Raw genomic sequence first — 25,210 nt, 5'->3', positions numbered from 1 at the left:
ACCGGGCAGGCCAGACCAATTGCCGGGTCGGAAAGTCTAAAATCCCCGACTGAAAAGGGTTGTCGGCAGCATCAGTAAGTGTAAGAGCGTGCATGTGCATGGCACTCTGGGGAAACTCTAAAGTCGCTTGCAGCCTTTGTGTGGCACCAAATGCTGGGTACGCCTCCCATGCGGCCTCAAATGGTTCCAAGGTTGTGCGCACTGGGCCTGCGTGGGCATTGTGGGCATTCGCATTGATCAATACCAGCCGTGATAGTAGCTCTGGGGGGGCGTTGTTCTGGCCTTTTGAGTACGTACGTTTTTTTCTCGGTCTACGCAAAGCATACTACACTGTTATCTGCGTACTACGCAATTACCGATGCCCACGTCCTGAGTGAGGATTGCTCTGGGGTCCGTGCTGCCTGGCAAGAGAGCATGTGTCCATTCCATTATATATGTAGGAGCGTCGCAGCGAGTCGGGATGATTTGCATAAGAAGATCCTGGCTGGACATGGCTCAATCTCGCGGGGACACCGCAGAGCTCCACGCTGTGGTGGTCCCCTTTCGAGTCGTCGTCACGTGGTCGACGGGCCCGCGACGACCGTGTCGCGCCATCTCTGGCAGTTGTGCACACACGATGTGGTTGGTCGTGACGACGATGCTAATTTCCCAGGCACGTCGCCAACGTGACGGCAATGCAGCCGCCAACATGATGCCGCGACCGGAAACAAACACCCGCGCTTGGGTCATTTCCACCGCCTTATTTGTGGCCTGGAGCCGTCGGCTTGTAAAGTTTGCCTGGCAGCATGGGCGAGGCGAAGAGGCGTGCAGCTAAGAGATGTCCAGGTGACCTCGATGCTGAACTCTCGATGTGTGGTGGTGGTTTCCAGCTGAGGCTGCATTGCTGCATCGCACGATGAATGCATGGCCAACAACCTCCAGGGCTACCTTCAAGGTTGGTACCTTAGGTACCGACGCATGCTGCCACTGCCGCTCCTCCTGCGAGGTACAATGTTGCGATCAGGGGGTACCCCCTGCGTAGGTGCGTTTCACCTTCAGGAACCAGGAGCCGACCCCGGCAGGCGGCCCACCTCCTTTTTCGAGCTTGACAGGACCTGGTTGACGGGAGCATCTGGGTAAGTAGAGATACGTAGATGATGGACAGGTCCGGTTGTAACGATGACCTCGACAATGACTACAGAAGGATCGGTCTCAAGCGAGGCTGACGGTGCGCCGACCACCAGTAATCGACCTCGCAAAATGCCACCACATGGGGGCCATACTAAGCTCTTTGCACTGGAAGGCCGCGTCCAGATCCCGAGCTCTAGACTGTCACAATTAAGTTGGACAATTTCTATTTCGAGCAGGGGACCTGGTGGCGGGGACGCAGCCCAATGCGCGCGGCCAAGCACCAAAAAAAAGCCGAGAGGGTGGGAGGCTCTTCTTGCCAGGCGGCCCAAAAGTGGCCCGTGGCCCGCCGCCCGCTCGTTATCTGCGCCATCGTGCAGCACACGGACGGCGGCGCTCTTCCCTTGCGCCTGCCCACCCCCCCAGCCCCTTGCGAGAACGACAGCCCGGCCCAGCCTGCCTACCAACCCGCCTGCTTTTTGGCTCGGTCGACAATCCGACCACGGCGACACTCTTGCGACTTCCTCGACGACCTCGACCACGACCTCGACCACGGTGATACTGGACCGCCAACACCCGGGTTTCGCTCTCACCAGCTCCACCCTCTTTCTCGACCGTCGTGGCTGCCCGCAGGCCCTCCCTCTTCCAGAACTTTATGGGCGAATTCCAACATCTGTGACTCTCTCTTCTCGACACCAGGTTTCTGGCTGGCCTTCCTGGTCTAGAGCAATAGGCGCATCAACTCGTTCATGCCTCGCGCTTCTCCCGACAACACTGCTGCTTCCTCCGATACTCCAGGGCCAGCGCCGAGCGCAACGGCCGCATTCACAATGACCCGGCCACACATCGTCAGAGCTGGTATGTAACCCACGCCAATCCAGTCGCTGTCCGCTGCCCTCCCCCCTGGCATACACGACCCCCTGCGATTGCTTTTTGTGCGTATAACTGCTGACCCTGCGGCTCTCCGATCCAGATACTATTGATCTGCAAGACCACGATGCGCCTTCAGCAAAAGACCACTCGCATGCGCCCTCAAAACCCGACATCAACGGACACCTCGCTGCCCACCAGGCCGAAACGCTGCGCGAGGTCGCAGAGGAGCGTGCCGGCGAGGAGATGCGCAGCCCTCGGGGCTCTTATGCACCTCACAACGACATAGGCGACCTGTCCCAATATGCAGAAGATCCCGAAATGGATGGCCCGACAGTCACCAATGGCAAGGCGCAACGTGAGGATGCACTAGCCGTTGCGCAGAACGGGGGAATCGTGATGGATGCAGATGATGGTCACGGCGATCATGGCGACGACGATGACGACGACGACATGGACGATGACATGATGGACAAGATCTCGAGTTCTCCGTCCATTGAAGATGGTGGGTGCCCTCGGCAGCAGGTTTGGCCTGCGCGCTCTGATTCCTTGTGTTCTTCCTTGTACCCGCGCTTGTCTCTTTCCCCTGCCCAAAAAAACGAAGTGGACATCTCGACCGACGCGCTCGAGCATGTTACACTTGCAGAAGCACGGCACAAAAGCAAGGCTTTCGTGCATCACAGCTCTTTCGACCTCCACCATCCTACTGGTTAGTATCCTGGGACGAAACGCGACGGAAACGACGAGGTTCTGCGACAAGAGGCTTCGCTCGAGCCATTGAGCTCCATCGCAAAGCATGGAAACAACCGCTTGGCCCCGCAGCCGGACAATCTGCGTGGATTACTGGATGGGAGACCTGAGGCTCATGAATTCCGCATCCTCTCGAAGAAAATTGAGCCAGGCGACATCTTGAGTCGCGGTACTACCGCGAGGCTTACTGAGCACGACATCACTGCATCACCGCAATCTACAGATGGGACTGACGACGAGTGTCTTACCACCTGCCTGGATACGGTGCCTTCGAAAGTACAACAAGCCACTCCCTATGATGGCCCAGGGAACTACCAGGACGATGATGATGATACGGTTGACGATGGCAGCGATGATCCCTTCTATGATGATTTACAGTTCATTGATTCAGGCTGGGGTGACAAATGCTTACAATTACCAGAGGATATCGATTTCGAGTTTGTCTACGCTCTGCACACGTTTGTTGCGACAGTTGAGGGCCAAGCCAACGCTACTAAGGGAGACACAATGGTTCTTCTTGACGACAGCAACAGCTACTGGTGGCTAGTACGCGTGGTGAAAGATAGCAGCATCGGTAAGTTCGGAGCCACTGCCACGCGACGTACTCGCCGACTAACAACACTGCTGCAGGCTATCTTCCAGCCGAACATATCGAGACCCCCACAGAAAGACTTGCACGTTTGAACAAGCACAGGAACATTGACGTACGCATCTCAAGTTGTCGGCGGCTGACTGTCTGGACCACTTGCTAACCTCTAGAATACAGTTGTCGGCCTCGATGCTGGGCGATACCGCAGAGAAGACCAAGAATCCTCTCAAGACCGCGATGCGCCGTCGGAAGGCCAAGACTGTTGCGTTCGCTGCACCCACATATGTCGACTACTCGGATCACGATGTCTCGTCTGATGAGGGCGAGGAAGGAGAAGACGGACAGCAGCAAGGCGCACGACAGCAAGCTCAGGCTAAGCAGGCACAGGCGTCGTCGCAGCAAATGGCGGAGGACGATATGGAAGAGGACGAATCCGCTAAGGTCGAGCCTCTTAAGCCTAAGGCGCAGCAAAAACAAGCAAAGGTCGATTCGGCAACCTCTGATGCTGGCGCGGCCTCCGTAACGGCAGCTACCCCTGACGAGCCTCGCGGAAGCGAGGATATTTTCGAGGGCAGGACAGAAAGGGTCACCAAAAACGGAACCGTCCGGAACACAGATTCGTTCTTCCGTGATGAGACAATCGAGACCAAGAAGATCACACTTACTCCAGGCCTTCTCCGAGATGACACGGAACCTCGTGGATCAAGCTCCAGCGACTCTAAAGAAATCCGGCAAAGACCAAGCCTGGATAGGTTCGAGAAGGAGCTCGTATCCGACAAGGACAAGAGCAAGGACGACAAGAAGAGGAAAGACAAGAAGCCGAGTGCGATACGCAGTTTCTTCTCCAGGAAGGATAAGAAGAAGACGGCGACGGACGACGACGACGAGTCCTTTGGAAAACGCTCCATGGATGTGGGTGGTGCTGAATATGCCGAAGAGGAACCCCAGGATATCGAGTCTCCCGAGAAGGGCGGGCCTCAGCGGAACCCCAGCAAGCTTCAGAAGCAGCAGCCGAGGACAGAGGTCTCGCCGACGCGTAAGCAGCCCAACAATGTTGCAAATGCGCCTCCAACTTCTTTACGGATGGTCGAGCCGGAGCCCGTGGAACCTGCCGAGATCAACGATACCAAGGACGACAAGTCGAAGTCTGCCATTTCCAAGATGCTGCATACAAATAACGAGCCCAAGCCGCCGAAGGTTACCAAGGCCAAAGCGCGGGTCGAGCTCGACGATTTTGATTCCTCACCGGAGGAAGACGATGTCGCCGAACCCTCGACCGCGCCGCCTGCTCCGGCACGGCAAGCACCAACACCGGATGAGGCAAAGATCCGTCCTACGCTGCCAGGTTCCTTCCCGGACAGCTACATTGAGACACCCCAAGCTCAGCGCTCCGACCCGCTGGACACGCAGCAACGCAGCGCTGCTAACCAATATCACGCGGACTCCGCTGGGGTATCGCCAGTCAACAATCCACCTGCGCTGCTTGGGGATACATCGAGCCAAGAAGACCGCTCTTCCCCCATCTCGTCGCCATCGCCAGAACTGGATGACATTGATGCCCTCACGCACCGAAACCAGGACTCCACGGCCACGACGGCGTCTACTGCGACGAACTCGACGTGGAACGATGCAAATCTCCGTGCCTTCTTTGATTCAGGGTCAGACATTAGGGACATGCTCGTTGTTGTCAACGACACAACCGATGTGCCTCCCGCCGGGCCAGACCATCCTATGGTCTCTGGATTGTTCAGAGAACAAAACGCCAAACTGGCAGAAATCACAACAGTAAGTACAATACTGATAAGACTTGGATCCCGGAATGCAGCTAACCAGTCGTCTCAGCAACTCGACAACATGCTCGGTGATTGGCTCGCCAGAAAACAACGCATTCGCGGGACTGTTTAAGAGAAAGGCTGCTTGCCAGCCCTCCTGCACGAATGCCCATTGCCCGACGGGCGTCCGACCACACTATTTTGGTTCTTTGTATATTGACGACTTTTCATGACCGGTGTCCTTTGAAATACCCCAAAACGCCTAGGATACCTTCCACTTCACATTCACTTGATTCCCTTGGTTTTCTTGGTTATAGAACCTTCACATTCTGGGTGGCGCACTGTTTCAAGCGCTGGACAGTTATGCGTACACCATTGACGCACGCTTCATCTCCAGCCACACATTTTTCTTTCACCATAGGTGATCCGACTGTTATCTGCTTGCATTCGCGGTCATGACCCGATCGTGCGCAACTCAGGGCAGCACCGGCACCACTCATATCGAGATCTCATTCTCCGGAATATGCGATCTAGCATTTTCATTTCTCCTGCCTTTGTAGTATTATGCGTGACAGGAATCACGCCGAGGGTACTTCCTTCGAGCCGGATCGAGGAGCACCATTTTGGAGATGGATGATGGGAGAGACCGCAGAAACTCTCTAGTATAGAGCACGGAGCATCGGCGCCAATCTTCGGCGAATCGGACAATCCGAAAGCGAAACGCCGCCTGTCGTGGGGCTGCCAAAGGCCGGTGAACGCAGGTCATACAGCAACGTTACTGCTTGCCGCCACGTCGTATACTTGCCACCAGCTACAGCGCACCATGCAGTCACTTCGCCTGACACAACATGTTCGTGTGCCTCTGCCCGTGAGCCGCAGAGGCGAAGCCTATGCTCGACAGCCTAGCAGGCAGCGGGGTCGCCTGTTTGTATATATTGTCACAGGTGACAATTCAGAGCCGTTCTATGCAGTCACCATATATTAGGATAAAAGAAGCGAAATGCCTTGCCAACCCCAGCAAATGGGATCGAAATGAGTGACTTGCATGCCCTGATGGAAGTCCGGACGTCCGCAGCGATGCGATCTACCTTGCCGGAATATCAGCACGCTAGAGACAGCCAGAGAGACCTAGCGATCGAGCGGTGAGGACTCAGCTGACCCTTTGTCCCACCACGACCAAAACCTAAATCGGGGCAAAGGAGTAGAAGCGATGCCGCCTTTTGACGTCCCCATCGGAGGCATCAGAGGAGCTGCAACACGGGCCGACGATCGCGTTTGGGCTATGCCGTTCTGGGACAATTGGGTTGGGGGAAGGTGAGTTTAACTTGCATGGCCACGCGCGAACAAGGACCAGAGGAAGAACGATTTCGATTCCGCATGGTCTTTTCGAGCGCGCCGCCAGTCCCGATACCGCGGCTCTTTTCTGTCACGCGTCCCGAAACCTCGATGAAGGGCTATAGTTCCCCACGGGAACTCATCTTGCGATCCCCCCCCCCCCCCCCCGGTGGGCTGGGGGCGTATCAGTGCAGAATCTAGTGGAGTGATCGCAACATTCCCTCTGATCGTTTGAGTGATGTCCCCGGGTGCTGAGGGGAGGAACCATGGCCTGCAAGATGGACGATGGAGCTGCTCGCCTTGATAGACGAATAGTGCCGTGGGCAAGTACCCACGAACACAGTCCGAAGGGAGGAGAGAATCTCGTTTCTTAACCCCCCTTTTCCCTATCGAGCAAACCACACAAGCTTCCGCAGCTCGAAGATCATCTCGAAGATCGGGAGACTCGGCACCGACATGGTCATCCATTTCGGGACTCCTGGTAGGGTCCCCTATCGCCTGATTGCCGGACGTTGCAGCAGCCGGGGGGGGGGGGCACAGACATGCAATGCACGTCATGCCATACTTAGAACATGTGTTGCAGATGGGATGGCAGTGATTTGCGATTTAATACGAAAGTGGCCATGCGTGCGCGTAAGCACCGCGAGCATGCAAAGGCGGTGATACTTATGCACGTTTCGGGAGGACCGACACACACACACACACACACCCACACGCACACACAGCTCCTTGCCTTATTCGTGTTCTCCTGGAATTCCATGCCTCACCCTGTTTTCTTTTTCCCTCTCGAGGTAACGGCGCATCATTGCCGTTTTCGACTCCATGTTGCTAGCCGCACTTCTTCCCAATTGGGCCAACGGACTGGGGCTCGCTTGGGACGGGTTCCTCGATCGCCAAGCTTTTGCACTTACACACTTTTGGCAACCGGGAATCGTGGGGGAGGACCGGGGGGCGACGTACGTGGAAGGGGGAAGACACGATGGAACGGACCCGGATCCCGGGGTTTGGAATGTGCCGAGCTTCCTCGATATAACATCTCTGCGTCTCTCATTTGGTTCTTTTTTCTTTTTCCTGGGGGTTATACTTGCTGCCAATACCAAGTTGCAGGCGAGGACAGGGTGCGCGCATCATCACAGATACAATCTCCGGCACGGCAGCAGCGACAGCACACCGCTGCCGTGATCATAGATTTCACACCGGATTTTCAATGCAGCGAAGCCAACTTGACGTTGCTTTATACACATACACCACGGGATCATAATGCCGTTCTCTACAACAGTCCGGGGCTTATGCGCATTGTCATACCTCCTGCTGCCGACTTTCACACGCACATCAGCACTCCCTACAGCCAACAGTCATGACATCGTCTTCGAGGACGGGCCATGGCCGCATGGTCCGCCTGGCGGTCACGGAGGCGTAGGTGGTGGCGTTGATAGCGACCACCACCACCCCGGGATATGGCATCCAGGCCAGCAATGCACACGCGAGAACGCCATCGTGCGGCGAGAGTGGGACGACATGACGCGCGACAGCCGCCTCGCCTTTATCGCCGCGGTCAAGTGCATGAAGTCCAAACCATCACGGTATCCCAAGGGCGTAGTCCCCGCAGCGATTTCCCTCTATGATGATCTCACGACGACACACATCAACGGCTCCTTCGTTATTCACTTCTCGGGCATCTTCCTCTCGTGGCACCGCCGGTTCGTCCACATCTTTGAAGAGCAGCTGTATGAGTGCGGATATCCGCGGAATCTAGGCACGCCGTACTGGGACTGGACGAGGACGCCGGACATCGACAAGGTGGCCATGTTTGACGGCAGTGATGAGTCCCTGGGTGGAAATGGCGACTGGGATCCCACTGCCCAGGCTATCGCGTTGGGCAAGAATGGTTACCTCCCTCGAGGCACGGGAGGGGGGTGTGTCACCAAGGGGCCGTTCGCTAACGAGACGATCCGCTTCGGGCCGTTCCCTGGTAGTGTTCTTGCCCAGGGATTTCTCCCAGAGGATTGGAAGGAGCTGAAGGAGAGGTGCTTTACTCGTGATCTTAACCCCATCGTCGCCACCAACTCGCTCAACTCGACCTTCACTACCCAGCTGCTGGCCGCGAACAACATCTCGCAAATCCAGGTGCTGCTCACGCCACCAAACTTTGGGCTCGACTTTCTCGGCCTGCATCGCGCAGGGCACTGCGCGATTGGTGATCCCATGTCCGACTTCTTCGCCAGCCCGCAAGATGTCGTCTTTTACTTACACCACGCGGGGGTTGACCGCATGTGGACAACCTGGCAAGACATGGACCCGGCCACGCGGCGGTATGCCTACAATGGGACGAGCACCATCTTCAACCCCGTGGGAGTGACACCGGAGGTTGACAATTCGACGATCTTCGACTTTGGTATCCTTGCACCACCCATGACGCTTAAAGAAGGGGCAAACCCGATGTCTGGGATGTACTGTTATCGTTACGAATAATTTCATGTTCGGGAAATTGATCTTATGGGAGTGGACTGCTGTGCAGACTGCGAACAAGGGAAGGATTCGGACGAGATGCGGATAATCCAGAAAGACCAAACAATGACAGGGACCACTTACATATTTGTGCATAGACGCTATGCATTATTACGTAGTAGATTCTGCTTCTTGAGACGTAATATATCGAAGGGGTTCGCAATGTGTTTGCTGCACCGAGCTGGCCTCGGCCGCTAGCGTCTCCGGCTAACAGGTCTTGCTGAACAGCATGAGAAAGGCATTCCTCAGCAAGGCTACCCAAGGATCGCGACTCGATGACCCTGGGCAGGAACGAGGTGCATTCGGCCGATAACGTCGTGGTGTGTGGTAGTGTGGTAGGCTGATGGAGGAGCTCGATCAGGCTGTGCCCTGACCCAGGGCCTCCGCAGAGCCTGCTGCAGAGCTCCAAGTATTGGACTCTTACCATATCGGACCGGATGTGTCAAAAGCGCACATGAGTTCAGAGATCTCCGCGAGCCCACGCGCAGCCTCACGTGTCACCAGTAGCAACAGACGTCTTGTTGTCCAGAGCATTGTGGGCTTGACCGCCGATGAGGTCCTTGGGGTCGCTCTCCGGCCGTGGTGCAGGGTCGTGTTCGGTCAAGCAGGCTGGGAGTTTCGCCCGGCTTGTATGGATAGAAGTTGGAGAGCATAAGAAAATTACATGCATGGCGGTATGCAGCACCGAGCGTGCCAATCGCAGAGATTTCTTGCTGCAAAGGAGGGGAGGGAGGCTGCGATGAGAAAGGCGGGAAGGAGCAATCGGGGCGTTCTTGACGGCTGCGACTTGATGATGGAGCACCCTCCTCCACAAAGGAGCCAATCGACGTTCCGTCCAACAACATGTCGAGGCTGCCGTTTCCATGCACCATGCATTGCCAATGCATTGTCCATGCGCGCCACGCCGCCCGGCTACAAGAGCATCTGACCTCGTCAACCATCGTCCGCGCTGCCAATCTCTAGGCAGCAACCGCCTTGGCTGCCTCGTTCGCCCAGCTTGTTGTGTGCTTGCTCTTTCCCATCCCTGCCGGCCTCGCCCCGGCAGACGTGTTGGCCAAAGCATGATGGTCCGCAAAGCGGCTCGCAAGATTGCCCACGAATGTCCAAAGAAGGCATCTGGCTCGAGCATGGTTTTACATCCTCGTGGCTGGCTTCAGATGTCTCGACTCGGGCGGCGAGTCACGTAACACGACACTAGTCTCTACGTCTGCCTCCCAGATATTGTCCAGCTCTTGCAGACATCTTCACCGGCGTCTGAAAAGGCTTGTGCCTGGTGGAGGACCCTGACCGAGTCCCTCCGCAGCCTAGTCTCGTCCCTGTCAAGAAGTAGGGCACTTGAACCAAAACCTGCAGCCTTGTAGAGAGTCTGCGACCCTCAGAGGACTGCAACAACTGCGACCACACACCAAACAACTATGGTTGTAGACCTGATCAAGAGTCGGTGAATTTAATGATGACGACTCGGCAACACCCTCCCGGGTCTCGCCTCCAACGGCACGACACCCTCAGGGACAGGGACAGATCCTCCGGGAAGTACCTGAGGCATGAGATTCATCAGGCTCCAGCAAAAGCATGAAAGGTCCAGGCGGGTCCCTTAGCCATGACCTGGGCGAGGCTCTGTTGCCATATCGTCTATAAGACACCCCCTGACCCCCACTCGTGTCAAGTGATGGCTTCCGCCATGTCCTGTTCTCAGTGGCAAGTGGCAAGGCCTTCCTTCATTTTGACAAGAAGGCTCTCCAAGTTTGTCGTGGGGTGCATTCTAAAAGCTCTGGTCAAGCACGGGATTACCTATCAGAGTGCGAGACGCATTCCATCAATCGCCTTTAGCCTGGGATCATACTAAAGCTACGTATCATGGCGGAAAACGGGTTCTTCGTCCTTCACCAAGCCAATGGCAAGCAGCCGGGTCAAGCACAACCAGCACAGAGACAGGCGCAGCCAGCAGTACAGCAACAAACTGCTGCAAGGCCCAACGCTGCACAACAGGCGTACCCTCACAACACTCAGCAACCCATGTGGAATCATGCTCAGATGAATCCTATTTATTCCGGGCCGAGCGTGATTAGCGATGTGAGCCAGGGGCTGATGACAGACGAGGACAGGCGGAAAGCTCTCACTTCATACACGGCTTTCCAGTGGGAGAAGATTCCCAACAAGGACGAGACTAGCTCAAATGTATCTCGGAAGAGCCGCTGGGAACGAGCAATTAGGACGCAGGAGCGCCACATATCCGAAAAGGACATCATAAAGCAGATCAGACATCTCGACCGCACCACAAAGCACTACCTCGACAAGAAGAAGGATCTTGATCCAGCTGCCCAGCGACAGATAACGACAGCACAGGAGCAACTGATGCTTAGCGATCCGGACAGGAATAATTTTCGTTGGCACTTGGCTCAGATTGATCACCAGCTGCGCGAGCTCCCGGCTGTGAGCGATGGTCGGTACGAGTCCAGTCCTGGTTACAGTACCTCATCGCGACGAAGATCCAAGTCTCATAATAGGGTCGTTGGGAGGCATCTCGACAGCACTAAGTCACGCCGAACGGCATATCACGTTGCTCATGCTCAACCTAGACGGAGGTTTGAGCGAGTGTCCCTGACTGCTTATTTTAAGCGCGAGCCTGTCGAAAATGCTGATATTAAAATGCTCTACGCAATGTACAAGCCTCAGAACGCTCAGCAGCCCTCCGTCAACCATGTCCATTGGAATCAAGCCCAACATCTATCACAGGGAAATCGTCCACTGGGAAATCATCCCGCTGCGCAAGCCTCAAAACAGCAACAGCCACAACCCATCTCGTCTCAACATGGAGTGAGGAGCCAGGATGCCAGGGCGGGCCAACAAACCAAACAGCCGCTGGCAACACAGACCCAGCAACAAAAGACCCAAAGTCATCAGCAGAAGCGCTATCGTGATCACAAGCGCCGTATAGACACGCGACCAAAAGCCACGTATTCGGATTCTGAATCATCGTACTCAAGTCAATCGTCAGACACCAGCATCACGACTCCATCATCACATGCTTTCTCCCATAGCTTCAAGATCGGGCCTTATATGTCAGGCGCTCGTGCCACTTCCAGAGCCAGGCACTACGGCCCAACCCCTCCACCACTGCGACCGCAGGTACACCAGAAGGTGCGGTCACGAAATTATAACCATGGCCAAACCCTTCGGACAATGGCGCCAAGCTTGGCATCCTTGGAGCAGATCAAGGATCAGGCATATCTGGCGGGGCGAGAAGATGAAAAGCTGGTCAACGAAGAAATCAATCGCATGCACCGAGCAGAAATCCGGCCCGCCGTCACCTCGCATCCCGCCAATTCCAGAATCGCCAGACATGTCAAGGTTGCCTACCCACTGCGCGCTCAGAATATTTCACATGCACGGCAATACGTTGTTGGCGACTACGATTACTCTGACGAGGAATCAGATGATTACGGGATGGCTCGTCTTTCCCTGGATGATGACTTGAGACGTGGTGATGGTCGACGATATTGTGCCCGAGAAGGACCCAGGTACACCCCTGCTTCGTCGCCGACCGGGACGCGCGATTCTGTGTTCAGTGATGATCCATTTGCTTCACGACACACAGGTGGTCGTGGGAGGTCTAGAAGCCCCGCGTTGCGTCGACACATCATTGAGACAACAGACGAGCGTCCCAGGTACGAAGAACGTCGCAACTTGTTTGCACCTCGGCAAACACCGGTCACATTCTTTGCATGAGTGAGGCATAAATTAACAGGAGTTGACAATGCCCACTAGATGTTTTGTTGTGAAGTTGGTGTGTTTGTCCATGAAAAGGGGTCTTTACTTGTGATTAGGCAGTGGATGTTGGCAGGAGTACCAAACAAGCGGGCTGGTCCTTCTTCTCTTTTAATCCGGTTTATTTACCTCAATCAAACACTCAGTCTCGTCCGGCACCCACCTGCGCTCGTGTGAAAGCTGTTCGTGTAATGCCTCGACATTTGGTTATTGGAGATCTCGACCAGCATGTTAACTGGCCGACATAGTGGCGAGCAAGGCCCATATTACGTCAAACTGGAGAGCCGCTCGGATCATGGTCCCTCCAGCGGTCACGTCACAATTCTGGGTCTGACTCGGGTGTGGAAACTGGACTGGTTACTGCAGACCCGACGAGAGCAAGAAGCGGCTCAAGAGAGTTCTTGATGAACAATGGAAGATGCTACAAGTGGTTTGTTCAAAGGTGCCCAACCACAACGCAGCATGCTAAAATTGCCTCAAGCAGCCCCCAAGACATCCGCCTCAACACTTTTTCTCCCGCCTTGGACGTTGATGCGATGAAAAGTAAGCTGGGGCTCGAGAGGCTGCGTCTTCCCCACCTAACTGCATGCTAGGAAAGAATCCTGACGCGACGGGACAGGCAAGACCCCGCAGCAGCACTGGCGGCAGGCACGACTGGCCGAGGGGCAGCTGGGAGCTTCCGGGCCCTGGCGATGCCTTGCGTCTACTGATCAGGTCCAAATTAATCCGGCCCAAGCCCCCCCACCAAAATTGGCTGCACAGTACTTGCACACGACAAAAGGCCACAGAACCGTCAAACGAGGTCAGAATCGAGTAGTAATTATTGCATTTTGAAGCTGGCGATGGCGGCTTCAATATTTGGTGTATCCTCCGCGCGCACGGGCCACTGCGCGAAGGCGACGGTCCATTGTAGTGAGGACCTTTGTGATCAGCCGTTCCGGCACTGCTGCCCACGCCGACTTCAAACACTCCTCAAATTGGGAGGTATCACCGTCGTTTCTTTTGAGGGCCATAATGTTTGGAAACAGTTTTACTAGCTGGCGCTTCATTGAGGCCCAAATGTGCTCAATTGGGTTGAGATCTGGCGAGTGTGCTGGCCAGTCTGGTAGTACCGCAATGCCCCTGACGGCGAGCCAATCCATAGTACTCTCTGCGCAATGAATTGCTGCATTATCCTGCTGAAATACCTGCCAATCGTCGTATATTGGGATGAAGCCATCGCGTAATGCCTTCTGATAACTCCAGGCCGTATAGCCCTTCTTTCGCTTGTTAGGATCTGGCTGCGGTTCGCGCTGCATTATCACCAACTCTGACCGGCACCCCACGCCGTTCTTCAGGTATATGGCACCCCAAACCATAATGGATAGGTTCGCCTTAACGTGCGATTTAAGGTTAACGAACTGGTCGTCCCATTTCTCGCTTGGGAAGCGGAATACCCATTGCGCGGGTGCGTTCGTGGAGTTCTGGCAGGACGACTCATCCGTGAAAATCACCTAGATCAAGTCAGGATAATCCCACCAACTTCACTTACACGTACCTCCTGCAATTCGTCGACTTTTGGTAGCCACTCTCTTGCAAATGCAAGCCTAGCTCTTCGTGCTTCTTTAGATAGCGGAATCCTCTTCTGAGCTTTCCACTTACGTAGCTTAGCTTCGTGAATGATGCGCTTTATAGATGTCTTGGAGATCTGGAAGGGCATGGCTTGTATGATCTCTGGCCACGTCGCTTTTCGCTTGCGTTTGACGATAGTTAGTACGCGCCTTCTCTGGGCATTTGTGAATCCATTGCGACCATTCCGAGGCGATTTGGCTAGGTTGCCGTTGTTTTTCCAGTCCGAGATAATGCGGGTGATTGTTGACTTGGAGGCCCGCGTAAGCTCGGCAATGCGGCGGTGCGTTACACCTGCGAAATGGGCGGCGCAGATAGCTGCTTTCTTCTTAGGAGTGAAATCCTGCTTCGGCAGCCTATCGGCGCACACTCCAGCAACAAAATCATCCATGATAACCTCAAAATGCGCTCGAAATGGTGGTTTTGAAGAAGGGAGGGTTTGCAGGTGGCGCGACGCGTTCGCGTCGGTGGGGTGGTTGGGCCGGATTATTCTGGGCCCCAACTTTTTTTTTTTTTTTTTTTGTACCAGCAGCAACCCTTGGGGCACATCATTCCGCTTTCTCGCGGTCCATTGCCGAAGCTTCTCTCGGACGACCTCCCAGTCAGGAACCCTCCTCTTCTCTTCTACATCAATTGATCACTCTGCACTCTTGTATCGCAGCAATCAGCATCCTGCAAAGTCCCAGACCACTCCTACACAATCGACTCAAGACAAATCCACCAACATGGCTCGCAAGTTCTTCGTCGGCGGCAACTTCAAGATGTATGTATGCCACTCCATCCGGGCCTTTCCAGTGCTTCGCTCTCGCGTCTCCGGCAGTCGACATCTTGCTGACACTCCCTCTTTGCCCTATCCAGGAACGGGACCATCTCGTCCATCAAGGAGATTGTCGACAACCTCAACAAGGCCCAGCTCGACAGCAACGTTGGTGCGTAGCTCTCCAAGAACATGTCCCTCAACACAATACAGCAGTTTCAGAAACGTGCTAACCCTCCCCTCCTCCTCCCCTCTTATAGAGGTTGTCGTCTCCCCACCCGCTCTCTATCTCCTCCTCGTCCGCGAGCAACTCCGCAAGGAGATTGGTGTCGCTGCGCAGAACGTCTTCAACAAGCCCAACGGCGCCTTTACCGGCGAGATCTCCGTCTCCCAGCTGCTCGACAGCAACATCGATTGGGCCATCCTTGGTCACTCGGAGCGCCGCACCATTCTCGGCGAGAGCGACCAGACCGTTGCCTCCAAGACCAAGTTCGCCACCGACAATGGCGTCAGCGTCATCTGGTGCTGCGGCGAGTCTCTCGAGCAGCGCGAGTCCGGCAGCACCCTCTCTGTCATCACCGCTCAGCTCGCCGCCCTCAAGGCCGAGGTCTCGGACTGGTCCAAGATTGTCATCGCCTACGAGCCCATCTGGGCCATCGGCACCGGCAAGGTCGCCACCACCGAGCAGGCTCAGGAGGTCCACGCCTCCATCCGCAAGTGGCTCAAGGAGAACGTCTCGGACAAGGTTGCCGACGAGACTCGCATTCTCTACGGCGGCAGTGTCAGCGAGAAGAACTGCACCGAGCTCAGCAAGCAGCAGGACATTGACGGTTTCCTTGTCGGTGGTGCTAGCTTGAAGCCTGCCTGTAAGTTTGCGTCATTACACACGCGCTGATGATAAGTGCGATATTGCGGCAATGATGGCTAACTTTGTTGTGATTTAGTCGTCGACATCATTAACTGCAAGTTGTAAGCGATTTACATCACGCCAGTGCAACTTGAGTCCCCGTCCTTCGTGACTAAACCTTGTAGGCCACAAGAGAAGCTGTAAAAGGGTGAAGGGTCGGAACGCGGCGGACATGCAGAGAGACTGGATTCTCGTGTCACACTACTACGTGTCTTCGCCCATTATAACTGTCCTTAGAGCGGAGATGCAGGTACAAAAATTGAAAGAAGTAAAACTAGGCTCTTTTTGCTGCAAAAGGACATTATCATGACTTTTGTTTCATTAGTACGTGCTGAGGTTGTTTGGATTTTGATCCTGATTTCAATGCTACAGGCACATCTATGGTACAATGAGTTCGCGACCGGCAGATTGCCCCGGCCCTCAGTCTATGGTGTACAGTGCTTCGAAGAGCATGCCTTCCCGTCCCGGCCAAATTCGTTTCCGATACTCTGGGGACCTTCTTTGGCCCATGAATTTCTCGAGGCGGGTCTTTCGTCGGCTTCGAGCGTCCTCCACTGCTCACCAACCGCATATTGGGATTGCTGGGGGTTATGCCCAGGCATCGTGACAAGTGACATATCTGCTGTGCTCATCGGATTCTTCCCTGGATAATATGCAAATCCACTCTCCGAATATTTGTTTCTCTTTCCCTCTCCCTCCCTGTCTTTCTGCTTCGTTCCCGCCCCGACCTCCCAGCTTACACCCGCATACCGGTGCCGTGGTATGGCGACCACACGCCTCTGACGGACTCGTTGATGCTCGTGACGGCCTTGTTGGTCTTCTTGACCTTGTCGCCGCTCGCGTCGCGGAGGAGGGCGACCTTGTTGAGGATCTGCAGGCTGTCCATGTTCTTGACGCAAATGGACTTTGAGTTGCCGTTGACATAGTGTCCGACCAGGACGGGGTGCTTGCGCGGCCGCGGCGAGACGGCGAACTCGATCTGAGGGTGGGCGGTGGCGAACTTGGGGAGTTGTGATTTTATGAAGGCGCTGTAACGATTCGGAAACAAGCGTTGTTAGCGAGAATTGGCCGGGCTGCGTTCGAGGCAGACGACCTTCTCCGAGGTCTGCTGGAGAAGAACAAGACTCACTTCATGCCCCTCGAACTACCGGCGTGGTCACAGAAGTGCACATCGATACGCTTGCACTGGAGGATGAAGGCGCCGAGGCCGTTCTGCGCGTTGTGCCGTTCTTGTTAGCGATCACGACTGTCAAGTTCCGGTCTATCGCGGGGCGCGCAAAGCAGGGGAAGCTTGGGCGTACCTGGCCGACGGAGACCTTCTCGAGCGCCCGGATCGTCATTGTGGCGGGCTGTGTTGGAGGAGGGCGATGGTTGACTCTCCTTCCCGTCGCGAGTTGGCGTCGGGGTTCCTGGGTTGCTGATGAGGCTTGCCGGCTTATCGGCGCTGGACGGCTCGGAGTCGACTTGACGGGGTCGAGCTGGCAGATATCACGAACTTTTCCCAGAGGTCGTTGCGGAGCACAGGGTGGTCTCTGCTAGGTACTGCTACTTCTGAGTGCTCAGAAGCTGGGGCACAAGGGCAGGTAGTATATACGAAGCACAGAAAGTGTGTTTCATTGGCTCCTCCAAAGTGGCCAGCCCCGGGCACAGTACTAACAGCACATGCACGCTCATTAGCAGCAGCTCAGTTACGCAGTAAGGAGCCAATTTGACCCCTGCACTCCACAGGTGCAGCGTGCGCAGGCTGCCGTCGCGCAAGTTGGAGCAGGCAGAATTCAGGAAGCTCTCTCTCTCTCAAGTCTGTTCGCACCAGATCAACACGAGCACGGGCACCACCACAGAGCACAACCCATCGCTCGCCGCCGCGCCTGCGTTGAATCTGTAGTCCTGCATTCCCTTCCCTTCGTTTCGTTCCTTTCAACCCTTTGATCTCCGGTCCATCAAGGCTGCCAGCTGTCCCGCGTCCCTGGAACAACTCGTCGCGACAACCACGGCTCGCATCATCAATCACGGCTGATCAACAACCTCGCACGCGGTCTCGGCTCTCTGTCCTCCGGTCATGACGGACAAGCTCCCTCCCAACCTCCTCGCGCTCTTCGCGCCGCGCCCGCCCCTACGATGGGTCCAGCCGATCGATGTCGCGCCAGCGCAGCGCAAGACAGCCAAGATCACGGGCCTCGCCGAGTTCCTGCCTGCGCTCACCGCGTACAAGGAGACCGACAACTACACCCCCACTGAGAGCTGGCTGCAGGCTCGCGACCGCAAGAAGCGCGAAAAGGTCGAGAAGCACGAGACGGACATCAAGGAGGGCTCCATGAAGCGTGAGTCTCCTCCCCGACGTGGTGGTGGAGCGAAGATGAACAGAACGAACTCCTCCTTTCTTTCTCTCTCTCCCCTCAATCTCAACCCCGAATGTTACTAATATCTGTGCGCTGCGTTTTAGACAACCCGAGCGATGACCCTAATATTCGTGGTGACGCTTTCAAGACGCTGATTGTCGCGCGTCTGAGCTACGACGCCAACGAGCACGACTTGGAGCGCGAGTTTGGCCGATTCGGCCCCATTGAGCGTGTCAGTAGCAACTTGATCAACTCCCACTCATTGTCATGCACGCTACTGACGCCATTGAGCAGATCCGGATCGTAACCGATACCCACGCAAATGAGAAGCCCAACAAGAAGAAGAAGCCGCACCGCGGATACGCATTCGTCGTGTTCGAGCGTGAGAAAGACATGAGAGGTAAAGCCGCCAGTGATTTAGTTCCAAAACCGTCCGCCGTGCTCCCGGCACGCCCGAGTGCTTTCGTTATACACCATGTCCCTCACCGAGATCTGGCCCTCAAGCTTGCCTCTCTCATCCCCTCCCATCCTCTTCCCGGTCATGGTTCAAGGTATGCAACTGGGTAAGCAAAGTACTGACACTAGCGCATTGCCGCGCATCTGATTCAGCTGCTCTAGATGGTTGTGACGGAATTCGCATCAAGGACAGACGCATCAAGGTCGACGTTGAGCGTGGCCGGACTGTGAAAGGCTGGAAGCCACGTCGTTTCGGAGGCGGCCTTGGCGGCCGCGGCTACACCAAGGCTGCTGCTGCTCGTCCCACCGGCCCTGGCGGCTTTGGTGGTGGCTTTGGCGGCGGTCGCGATGGTTTCCGGGGCGGCTTTGGTGGCGGCCGTGGCCGTGGAGGCGGCTTCCGTGGAGGTGATCGTGGTTTCCGTGGTGGCGGTGGTGGTGGCATGGGTCGCGATCGTGGTTTCGGTGGCTCTAATGGCTTCGCGCCTCCGAACGCGCCGTCAGGACCCGGGTCCGGTGCTCGTGGTGGTGGCTACGGAGATCGTGACCGTGAGCGCGACCGTTACGGTGGTGGCGGCGGCGGCGGCGGTGGTGGGTACGATTCTCGTGGTGGTAGCCGCTCATATGACGACAGATCGGGTGGTGGTTACCGTGATGGCGGTAGGTTCGGTGACCGTGACCGCCAGCGCAGCGGTGCCAACAACGAACCAGTCAGAGAGCGTGGCGACAGAGGTGGACGAGACTACCGCGACCAAGACCGATCACGGGAAGACGACAACCGGAAGCGCGGCTACGACGGAGGGTACGAAGACCCACGTAAACTGCGTCGTTACTGATCAAGCCTGTGATCGGATTCTCTTCATGGATTTCGCGCTCGCACTGGTGGGTATCTGGTATACTTTCGTCTTCCACATTACACCATTCTACGCGTTGTTCCAGGTCGCCATTTCCTCCCTAATTACCACAAGGGTAAGCATGGGTAAGGGCCTCACGAAACATGAAGAGATCGGCCAGATGACTCTCATCGATCAGACTTCCTGCAACGAACGATGATGTATGTCATGGTAAGCGATGTGTCAACACATATCTTGCAGGAACAGTCACACACGCCAGACCTTTCTTTGATCACGATCACCGCCACCCCGCCATCAACTCTTTCAAAATACATCGCGCCTGCCCATACCAGCAAACCTGACTTTGCGCGGAGTTCGAGATCCACGTTTCCAGCATCCGCGCACGCGCTCGCCCGCCTGTGTATAAATAGAATCCTACCTAGTACGGTTCCTCATCCGTGCAAAACACCACGACAAAAGACTTTGCCCTCGTATCTCATATATGAGCGCTCCAGGTCCATGCCCGCCCCCCCAAAAAAACGTATTTGTCTTCCGGTGTCGACCCACTGGGGGAGAAAACTCACTTTCTAGCTCCTGTCATTCTTGTTGCTCCCTTTGTGGAGAGGTAAGGCTGGAGGTAAGAAGGGGACAAAAGTCATCTTTTTGTACTAAAGCCAGAGCAGTCGCGCGTGTAAAAATGTTCCTTTTTAAAGCCCCAAGCACGAGAGAGAGAGAACAAAAAAAAGAAGTATCCGTAGTTGCATACAGCGAGATTATTTTAATCGCGTGTTCAGCCATCCTCTTGCATAGGCCGTCTGGTAATCTCAAATAATTTCGTTTGTGTGATTGGTTTTCAGGCACTTGCTGCGCGGGAAAAGTGACACGTTCTTTGTTGAGACAGAGGTCAGCGCGGCCGTCTGTCGCGCGACCTTGAACTTATGACTAGCACAGCGCTTGGCTTGCAATGCAGGCCGCCTTGAGAACAAGCACGGAAATCGCAGAGTGAACATCCACGTCGTGGTACAGAATTCTTCAAAAGCCGATCATACGGACGGCGCTTGGTTTGACCTAGTGTCTAAGGGGTATATCTATGGCTAATCTTGAGGTCCTTTGACCATGCAAGATGGAGAAATTGTCTTGTCCAGCTCCGAAGCACTGTGGTTCCAGTGCCAGCCGCCTTGAAGAATTGAATAATGTTGCAGATATGCTGAAGCGAGTGCGGGCTAAGACCTCATTGGACCCTCCCTCATGTCCCATACACATTAGCCGACCACTTCGTCGTCATGATTACCAACTCCGAGGCGCCCTAGTTGACATGTTTCTAATAATAGTACCAAAATCGATTTGACTGAAAACGCCGTCTATGCAATGAGTTCAATGATGTGCGCGAGCAGTGAGAACTTGTCGTCTATTGGAGCTTGACATTGGCGTCATCCTCGCCACTGGCGAGGACTTCCTCCAGAGTCCATCTCGGCGGCTCCATGATGCCCTCCCGGCGCTGCTGCCTCTCCTTCTCGCTGGCCGCAGGCTTGAGCCCGCCAGCAATGCCAGTAGAGAACTTGAGCTGTAGGATGTCACCAACCTCGTCGCAAGCCGCAAGGAGACGGTCCATGTCCTCCTTGTTGTGGGCCGAGGAGACGCAGAAGCGGGCACGAGAGCTGATGAGTGGTGTCGCAGGGTAGCCAACGACTACAACAGAGATCTTGCGCTTGAGCATCTCGTGGCTGAAAGCGGGGATCTTGGCAGGGTTGTACAGAGTAACGGGGATAATCGGAGAGTCGTCGTGTCCGTAGACAATAAGTCCAAGACGCTTGAGCCCAAGACGGAGATACCGCGAGTTGAAGGCGATACGCTGCAGGCGCTCCTCGCCCTGGCCAGGGCAAAGCTCGCCGGTGATGACTCTCAGGGACGAAGAGATCTGCATGAGCACAGCGGGAGTAGGAGTCTCACCAAGAAGAGTCGCGGCGTTGGTGCTGCGAACCTTGTCGATGATGGCCTGCTCGGCAGCAAGGTAGCCACCGTTGGCACCGAAGGATTTGGTGAGAGTGCCCATGAGGATATCAACGCGGCTGGGATCAATGCCGAAGTAGTCACACACGCCACGGCCCTTGGGGCCAAGAGCACCGACACTGTGAGCCTCATCGAGGTAGAGGTAGAACTTGTAGGTATCCTTGAGGTTCAGCACGCCTGGCAGGTCGACCATGGTACCCTCCATGGAGTACAATCCCTCGACAGCAACGAGAATCTTCTTCCAGGGACGGTGCGTGCGGGGCTGGCCCTGAGCAATGGCCTCGCGCAGCTTCTTCTCCAGGTCGATCATGTCGTTGTGCTTGAATGAGCGAATAACAGCACCAGAAAGACGGGCACCGCGACGGATCGAGGCATGGTTCAGCTCGTCGGACAGAATGAGGCAGCCTTTGGACACGAGAGCAGGGAAAGCACCGGCGTTCGTGACGAAACCCATGGAGAAGACCATGGCAGCAGGCTTGCCGACAAAAGCGGCAATCTCGCGCTCAACCTCGACCAGGAGATCAGAGTTGCCGCCATCGGCAGCAGGACTGCAGGCACTAAGACCGTAACGGCGGACGCAATCCTCAACGGCATCGGCGCAGGGACCTTCAGACTGAGCAAAACCAAGATAGTTGTACGAGCTCATGTTGAGGGTCTCAGTGGTGGTACCAAGGTAGCGGTAAGAGCTGTTGAAGTCATCAGAGACACGGTCCATCAAATTGATGAAGCGGCCGGGGACTCCGGTCGTAGCCCTTCCGAATACATCATCGATTCTCATCTTCAGACGGCGGGTGTAGAAGCTGTCGAAGTCATCGGTGAGCGGAGCATAGCCATTGACGGCCTTGATGGTCTGGTAGAGCGATTTCTTGCTGAAGCGCTTTCCAAAGAAGTCTCTAATGTGGCCGAGAGCAATCAGGAGCAGGTAGCTGATGTAGGTGGTGAGAACGTAGTAGTAGGGAGGCTCGTCAATGACGGGAGCGGTGAGAGGCTCTCCGTGGTGCTTGCTGACGTATCTGTGCTTCTGGCTCAGAAGAGGGGCGAACTGGGCGTCGAGGACCTTCTGGCGAGACACATCCTCGGATGAGAGGGGCTGGAACAGAGTCATGGAGGACTCGTCGGCATTTGCGTCGGAGGAGAGGGAGATGCTGGGGAGACCAAAGGCGGAAGCCTTTTGGCCCTCGGTTTGAGCAGGCATCGGGGCGTACTGCTGCTCCTTTGACTTTGGCGAGGAGGAGAAGAATTGGCTGAGACGGTTGCCTTTGGATTGTGATGGCCGTCTCTGTTCAGCAGCAGGCTTTTCAGACTGCAGGGGGGAAGCGACGTTGGTGAAAGGATTCTTGATGCTTCGGGGCATGTCTTCGAGGCAGGACGTCGGCAATTAGGGCGAATTAGGTGGTCTAGCAGCGAGTTGATCGAGCAGGAGATGCTCGACGTTGCTGGTGAATACTTCCAAGCTGGCTGTATGTAGGCGCTTGTCTATCAATGGAGCTGGATGTCAGTCTGGGGGTACATGAGCGGGTTGTTGGTGACGGTAGCAGGTCCGCTCTACGCTAAGCCGGCTTGAATGAATGCCACTGCATATGGATGTGGCCAGAAGCGGTGAGAGCGGCTCTGAGTATCTCGAGCGTGTTGGGGGGTATTTGGTGCAACGCATTGTTCTGAAAGGGGAGTGCAGGGACGGGCGTCGCGTCCCTACGAGGCGCTGCTCCACGGCGCACCACACGACGCCAGAGAGGCGTGGCTTGGGGCGCAAGTGCGAAGCCAGCACCAAGTAGTGACCCGAGACCCAAGACAGGACACGAAGAACAGACCCAAAACTTACGTGCTAAGGAGTGGACGAGACTGCCACGCAAAGGCACAGCTCAGGGGATGCAGGAAGGAGCACACGACGCCGGATACTTGTCGAAGACCTTGCGAAGAGGGGGCCAAGCAGGGACGGACGGACCAGACAGGAGCAGAAAGGAGGAAGAGGAGCAGCGGCGAAGAAGGGGAGCAGAGATAAAAGTCGGAGCAGGAGAGGGAAGAGTGGGGAGGACTGGAGCCAGAGGCCGCCGTGATATGGGTCGATGGATGGAGCTTGCCGGCGCGCAGTGGGAAATGATGGGATCGGCGGGATGGGAAAGGGAGGCCGTGGAGTGGCACCGGCCAGGGCCCCGGGCTGGGCTGGGCTGGCTGGTGCAAGGTACGGCGGGCGTGGCAGAGCATGGGCCTTGCTGACAAGCTGCTGTAGATACCTCTAACTGAGGTCAAGTGTGCAGGGTGACGACAGGCCCTGGCACGCTCCCGCTTGCAGCCTAGCTGGCCCGCCATGGCTCCCGCCATCTGGCGCTAGCTGCCTCTCCCCTGGGCTCAGCCCAAGGCACCGCCAAGGACAATGGGCGCCATCGACAATGATTGTGGTGACGATGATGATGCCAGTGGCACTTTACGACCACACTCGCGCCGGCGGTTGCCCTGCCGATTATGCCCTCGACGCCGTCATGGCTCAGGTATCTAGCTGGACACTACTGCTGCTGCTACTCCTGCACTCGACTACACTTCCCCAGGACCATTCCTGCCTGCTTGGCTGCGTCCACATGCAGTGCGTCACCACCGGCATGCCCCAGATGCACGATGCACTGATTAAGTCCACGAACGACTGCATGCCCACGCCGGCCCATCCGCGCAATGTGCCCGAATACCACTCTTGATTGGTCGCCGAGGGTGCTCGAAAAGGCCGCTCTCCAGCTTTCGGGTTTTGCCAGCAGCCCGCAGGCGTGCTCCAGCACTCCCGGCCCATCCGAGAATCGGGCAAAAGCCAAAACCAGGCGACAAACTGGCGAAAACCCTCTTGCCCGCCAGTCCGAGCAGGCGAGGCTGCAGAAGCCCTGCTAATTGCCGAGGGCTTGGACTGCAAGGCTCTGGTGATGGCTCCACCTGCCCCCTAAAGCCCCTGAGCCTGGTCTGCCAGTAGTTGCTAATTGGCGCCCAAGCATTTATGCCGCCTCATTTAATCTCGTATGCTTCGAGCTCCTCTGTTCATCCGTGCACCAAGTTCCCTTTCTCGCGTCGGAGCCTGATCGACCTGGCGCACTCCACAGCACTGGCGAGGCCGGATTACTCTTCAGCCAAGAGAAACGCTCCCAAGAAGCAGAAGAAGACTGGAGATCGTCCGGAGGGTTCGCTTCATTGCCACTTCAAGCAGGGGTCATACAGCACTTGTCCTCCGGTCCCGACAGGCCTGGCTGGACAGCTCCATGCAAGGGTCCCTGCAGAAACCGCTGCGGCAGTATCAAACCCTGGGCCTTGGCCCATCCGTCTCGTCTAGCAGCAAAGTCACGATGTTGGTATCCGCCCGCCACAGCTCCCCGAAATGAGCGCGGCACAGTTTGTGTCTCGCCCGATAACTTTAGCGCGAGGTAATCGTCCCACGCCCGACAGCTATTATGCTGTGCTCCCTCGCTTTTCGTGGTGCTACCACTCCTATCTGGCCAGTCAGCTTCCAAGGTTTTTGATATGCTGCACCAAAACACTTTGACTATGAACGTATTCGCCGTACATCGTGGTGTTCAAGCTCAACGAGACTTGAGCGATATCAAATCCCCCACCCTGCCATTGGAGCAAG

General features: G+C 55.9%; 8 protein-coding genes across 8 annotated transcripts; 5 read left to right on the top strand and 3 right to left on the bottom strand.

Annotated features, from left to right (window-relative positions):
- Positions 1-1,937: 1,937 nt before the first annotated feature.
- Positions 1,938-5,221, top strand: B0I36DRAFT_371543 (uncharacterized protein; the record flags this gene model as incomplete). The annotated part of the gene is made up of 7 exons (XM_046160022.1): positions 1,938-1,965; positions 2,081-2,502; positions 2,692-3,003; positions 3,046-3,301; positions 3,358-3,431; positions 3,494-5,101; positions 5,159-5,221. 7 exons carry the CDS (start codon positions 1,938-1,940, stop codon positions 5,219-5,221), a joined length of 2,763 nt encoding a protein of 920 aa, XP_046019324.1.
- Positions 5,222-7,683: 2,462 nt separating this feature from the next.
- On the top strand, positions 7,684-8,895 carry B0I36DRAFT_371542 (uncharacterized protein; the record flags this gene model as incomplete). The annotated part of the gene is made up of 2 exons (XM_046160021.1): positions 7,684-7,839; positions 7,897-8,895. The coding sequence occupies 2 exons, from the start codon at positions 7,684-7,686 to the stop codon at positions 8,893-8,895; spliced, it is 1,155 nt and encodes a 384-aa protein (XP_046019323.1).
- A 1,893-nt stretch (positions 8,896-10,788) lies between these two features.
- B0I36DRAFT_358453 (uncharacterized protein) lies at positions 10,789-11,752 on the top strand (the record flags this gene model as incomplete). Its single annotated transcript, XM_046157969.1, has 2 exons — positions 10,789-11,378; positions 11,608-11,752. The coding sequence occupies 2 exons, from the start codon at positions 10,789-10,791 to the stop codon at positions 11,750-11,752; spliced, it is 735 nt and encodes a 244-aa protein (XP_046019322.1).
- A 3,092-nt stretch (positions 11,753-14,844) lies between these two features.
- On the top strand, positions 14,845-16,307 carry B0I36DRAFT_312474 (triosephosphate isomerase). The gene is made up of 4 exons (XM_046152513.1): positions 14,845-15,070; positions 15,166-15,236; positions 15,325-15,930; positions 16,009-16,307. Exons 1-4 carry the CDS (start codon positions 15,033-15,035, stop codon positions 16,035-16,037), a joined length of 744 nt encoding a protein of 247 aa, XP_046019321.1. The 5' UTR covers positions 14,845-15,032; the 3' UTR covers positions 16,038-16,307.
- B0I36DRAFT_312472 (thioredoxin-like protein) lies at positions 16,308-17,503 on the bottom strand. Its single transcript, XM_046152512.1, has 3 exons — positions 17,273-17,503; positions 17,101-17,183; positions 16,308-16,999 (listed from the first exon to the last, which is right to left on the bottom strand). The coding sequence occupies exons 1-3, from the start codon at positions 17,309-17,311 to the stop codon at positions 16,708-16,710; spliced, it is 414 nt and encodes a 137-aa protein (XP_046019320.1). The 5' UTR covers positions 17,312-17,503; the 3' UTR covers positions 16,308-16,707.
- A 275-nt stretch (positions 17,504-17,778) lies between these two features.
- Positions 17,779-19,957, top strand: B0I36DRAFT_21060 (U1 small nuclear ribonucleoprotein of 70kDa MW N terminal-domain-containing protein). Its single transcript, XM_046148906.1, has 5 exons — positions 17,779-18,292; positions 18,415-18,542; positions 18,605-18,710; positions 18,920-19,324; positions 19,494-19,957. The coding sequence occupies exons 1-5, from the start codon at positions 18,031-18,033 to the stop codon at positions 19,814-19,816; spliced, it is 1,224 nt and encodes a 407-aa protein (XP_046019319.1). The 5' UTR covers positions 17,779-18,030; the 3' UTR covers positions 19,817-19,957.
- Positions 19,958-21,004: 1,047 nt separating this feature from the next.
- Positions 21,005-22,960, bottom strand: B0I36DRAFT_371540 (pyridoxal phosphate-dependent transferase; the record flags this gene model as incomplete). Its single annotated transcript, XM_046160020.1, is given in 3 exon segments — positions 21,005-22,648; positions 22,664-22,909; positions 22,928-22,960. 3 exon segments carry the CDS (start codon positions 22,958-22,960, stop codon positions 21,005-21,007), a joined length of 1,923 nt encoding a protein of 640 aa, XP_046019318.1.
- Positions 22,928-23,605, bottom strand: B0I36DRAFT_419991 (uncharacterized protein; the record flags this gene model as incomplete). Its single annotated transcript, XM_046162146.1, has 2 exons — positions 22,928-23,082; positions 23,429-23,605. Coding segments are annotated over 2 exons (256 nt in total), but the record flags the coding sequence as incomplete, so codon positions are not given.
- Positions 23,606-25,210: the final 1,605 nt, after the last annotated feature.

This window comes from Microdochium trichocladiopsis, assembly GCF_020744255.1.
Source record: "Microdochium trichocladiopsis strain MPI-CAGE-CH-0230 chromosome Unknown B0I36scaffold_1, whole genome shotgun sequence".
NCBI lineage: Eukaryota > Fungi > Ascomycota > Sordariomycetes > Xylariales > Microdochiaceae > Microdochium > Microdochium trichocladiopsis.
This window is presented reverse-complemented; position numbering and strand designations above follow the sequence as displayed.

Bases quoted from the DNA above. Each gene is read 5' to 3' on its own strand.
- B0I36DRAFT_312472 (XM_046152512.1), bottom strand. From the start codon at position 17,311: ATGACGATCCGGGCGCTCGAGAAGGTCTCCGTCGGCCAG. The intron at 17,184-17,272 runs GTACGCCCAAGC...CACAACGCGCAG, and splicing joins AGAAGGTCTCCGTCGGCCAG to AACGGCCTCGGCGCCTTCAT. The intron at 17,000-17,100 runs GTGAGTCTTGTT...GAATCGTTACAG, and splicing joins GGTAGTTCGAGGGGCATGAA to CGCCTTCATAAAATCACAAC.
- B0I36DRAFT_312474 (XM_046152513.1), top strand. From the start codon at position 15,033: ATGGCTCGCAAGTTCTTCGTCGGCGGCAACTTCAAGAT. The intron at 15,237-15,324 runs GTGCGTAGCTCT...CCCCTCTTATAG, and splicing joins CCAGCTCGACAGCAACGTTG to AGGTTGTCGTCTCCCCACCC. The intron at 15,931-16,008 runs GTAAGTTTGCGT...GTTGTGATTTAG, and splicing joins TGCTAGCTTGAAGCCTGCCT to TCGTCGACATCATTAACTGC.
- B0I36DRAFT_21060 (XM_046148906.1), top strand. From the start codon at position 18,031: ATGACGGACAAGCTCCCTCCCAACCTCCTCGCGCTCTTCGCGCCGCGC. The intron at 18,543-18,604 runs GTCAGTAGCAAC...GCCATTGAGCAG, and splicing joins GATTCGGCCCCATTGAGCGT to ATCCGGATCGTAACCGATAC. The intron at 19,325-19,493 runs GTTACGGTGGTG...GCGTGGCGACAG, and splicing joins TCGTGACCGTGAGCGCGACC to AGGTGGACGAGACTACCGCG.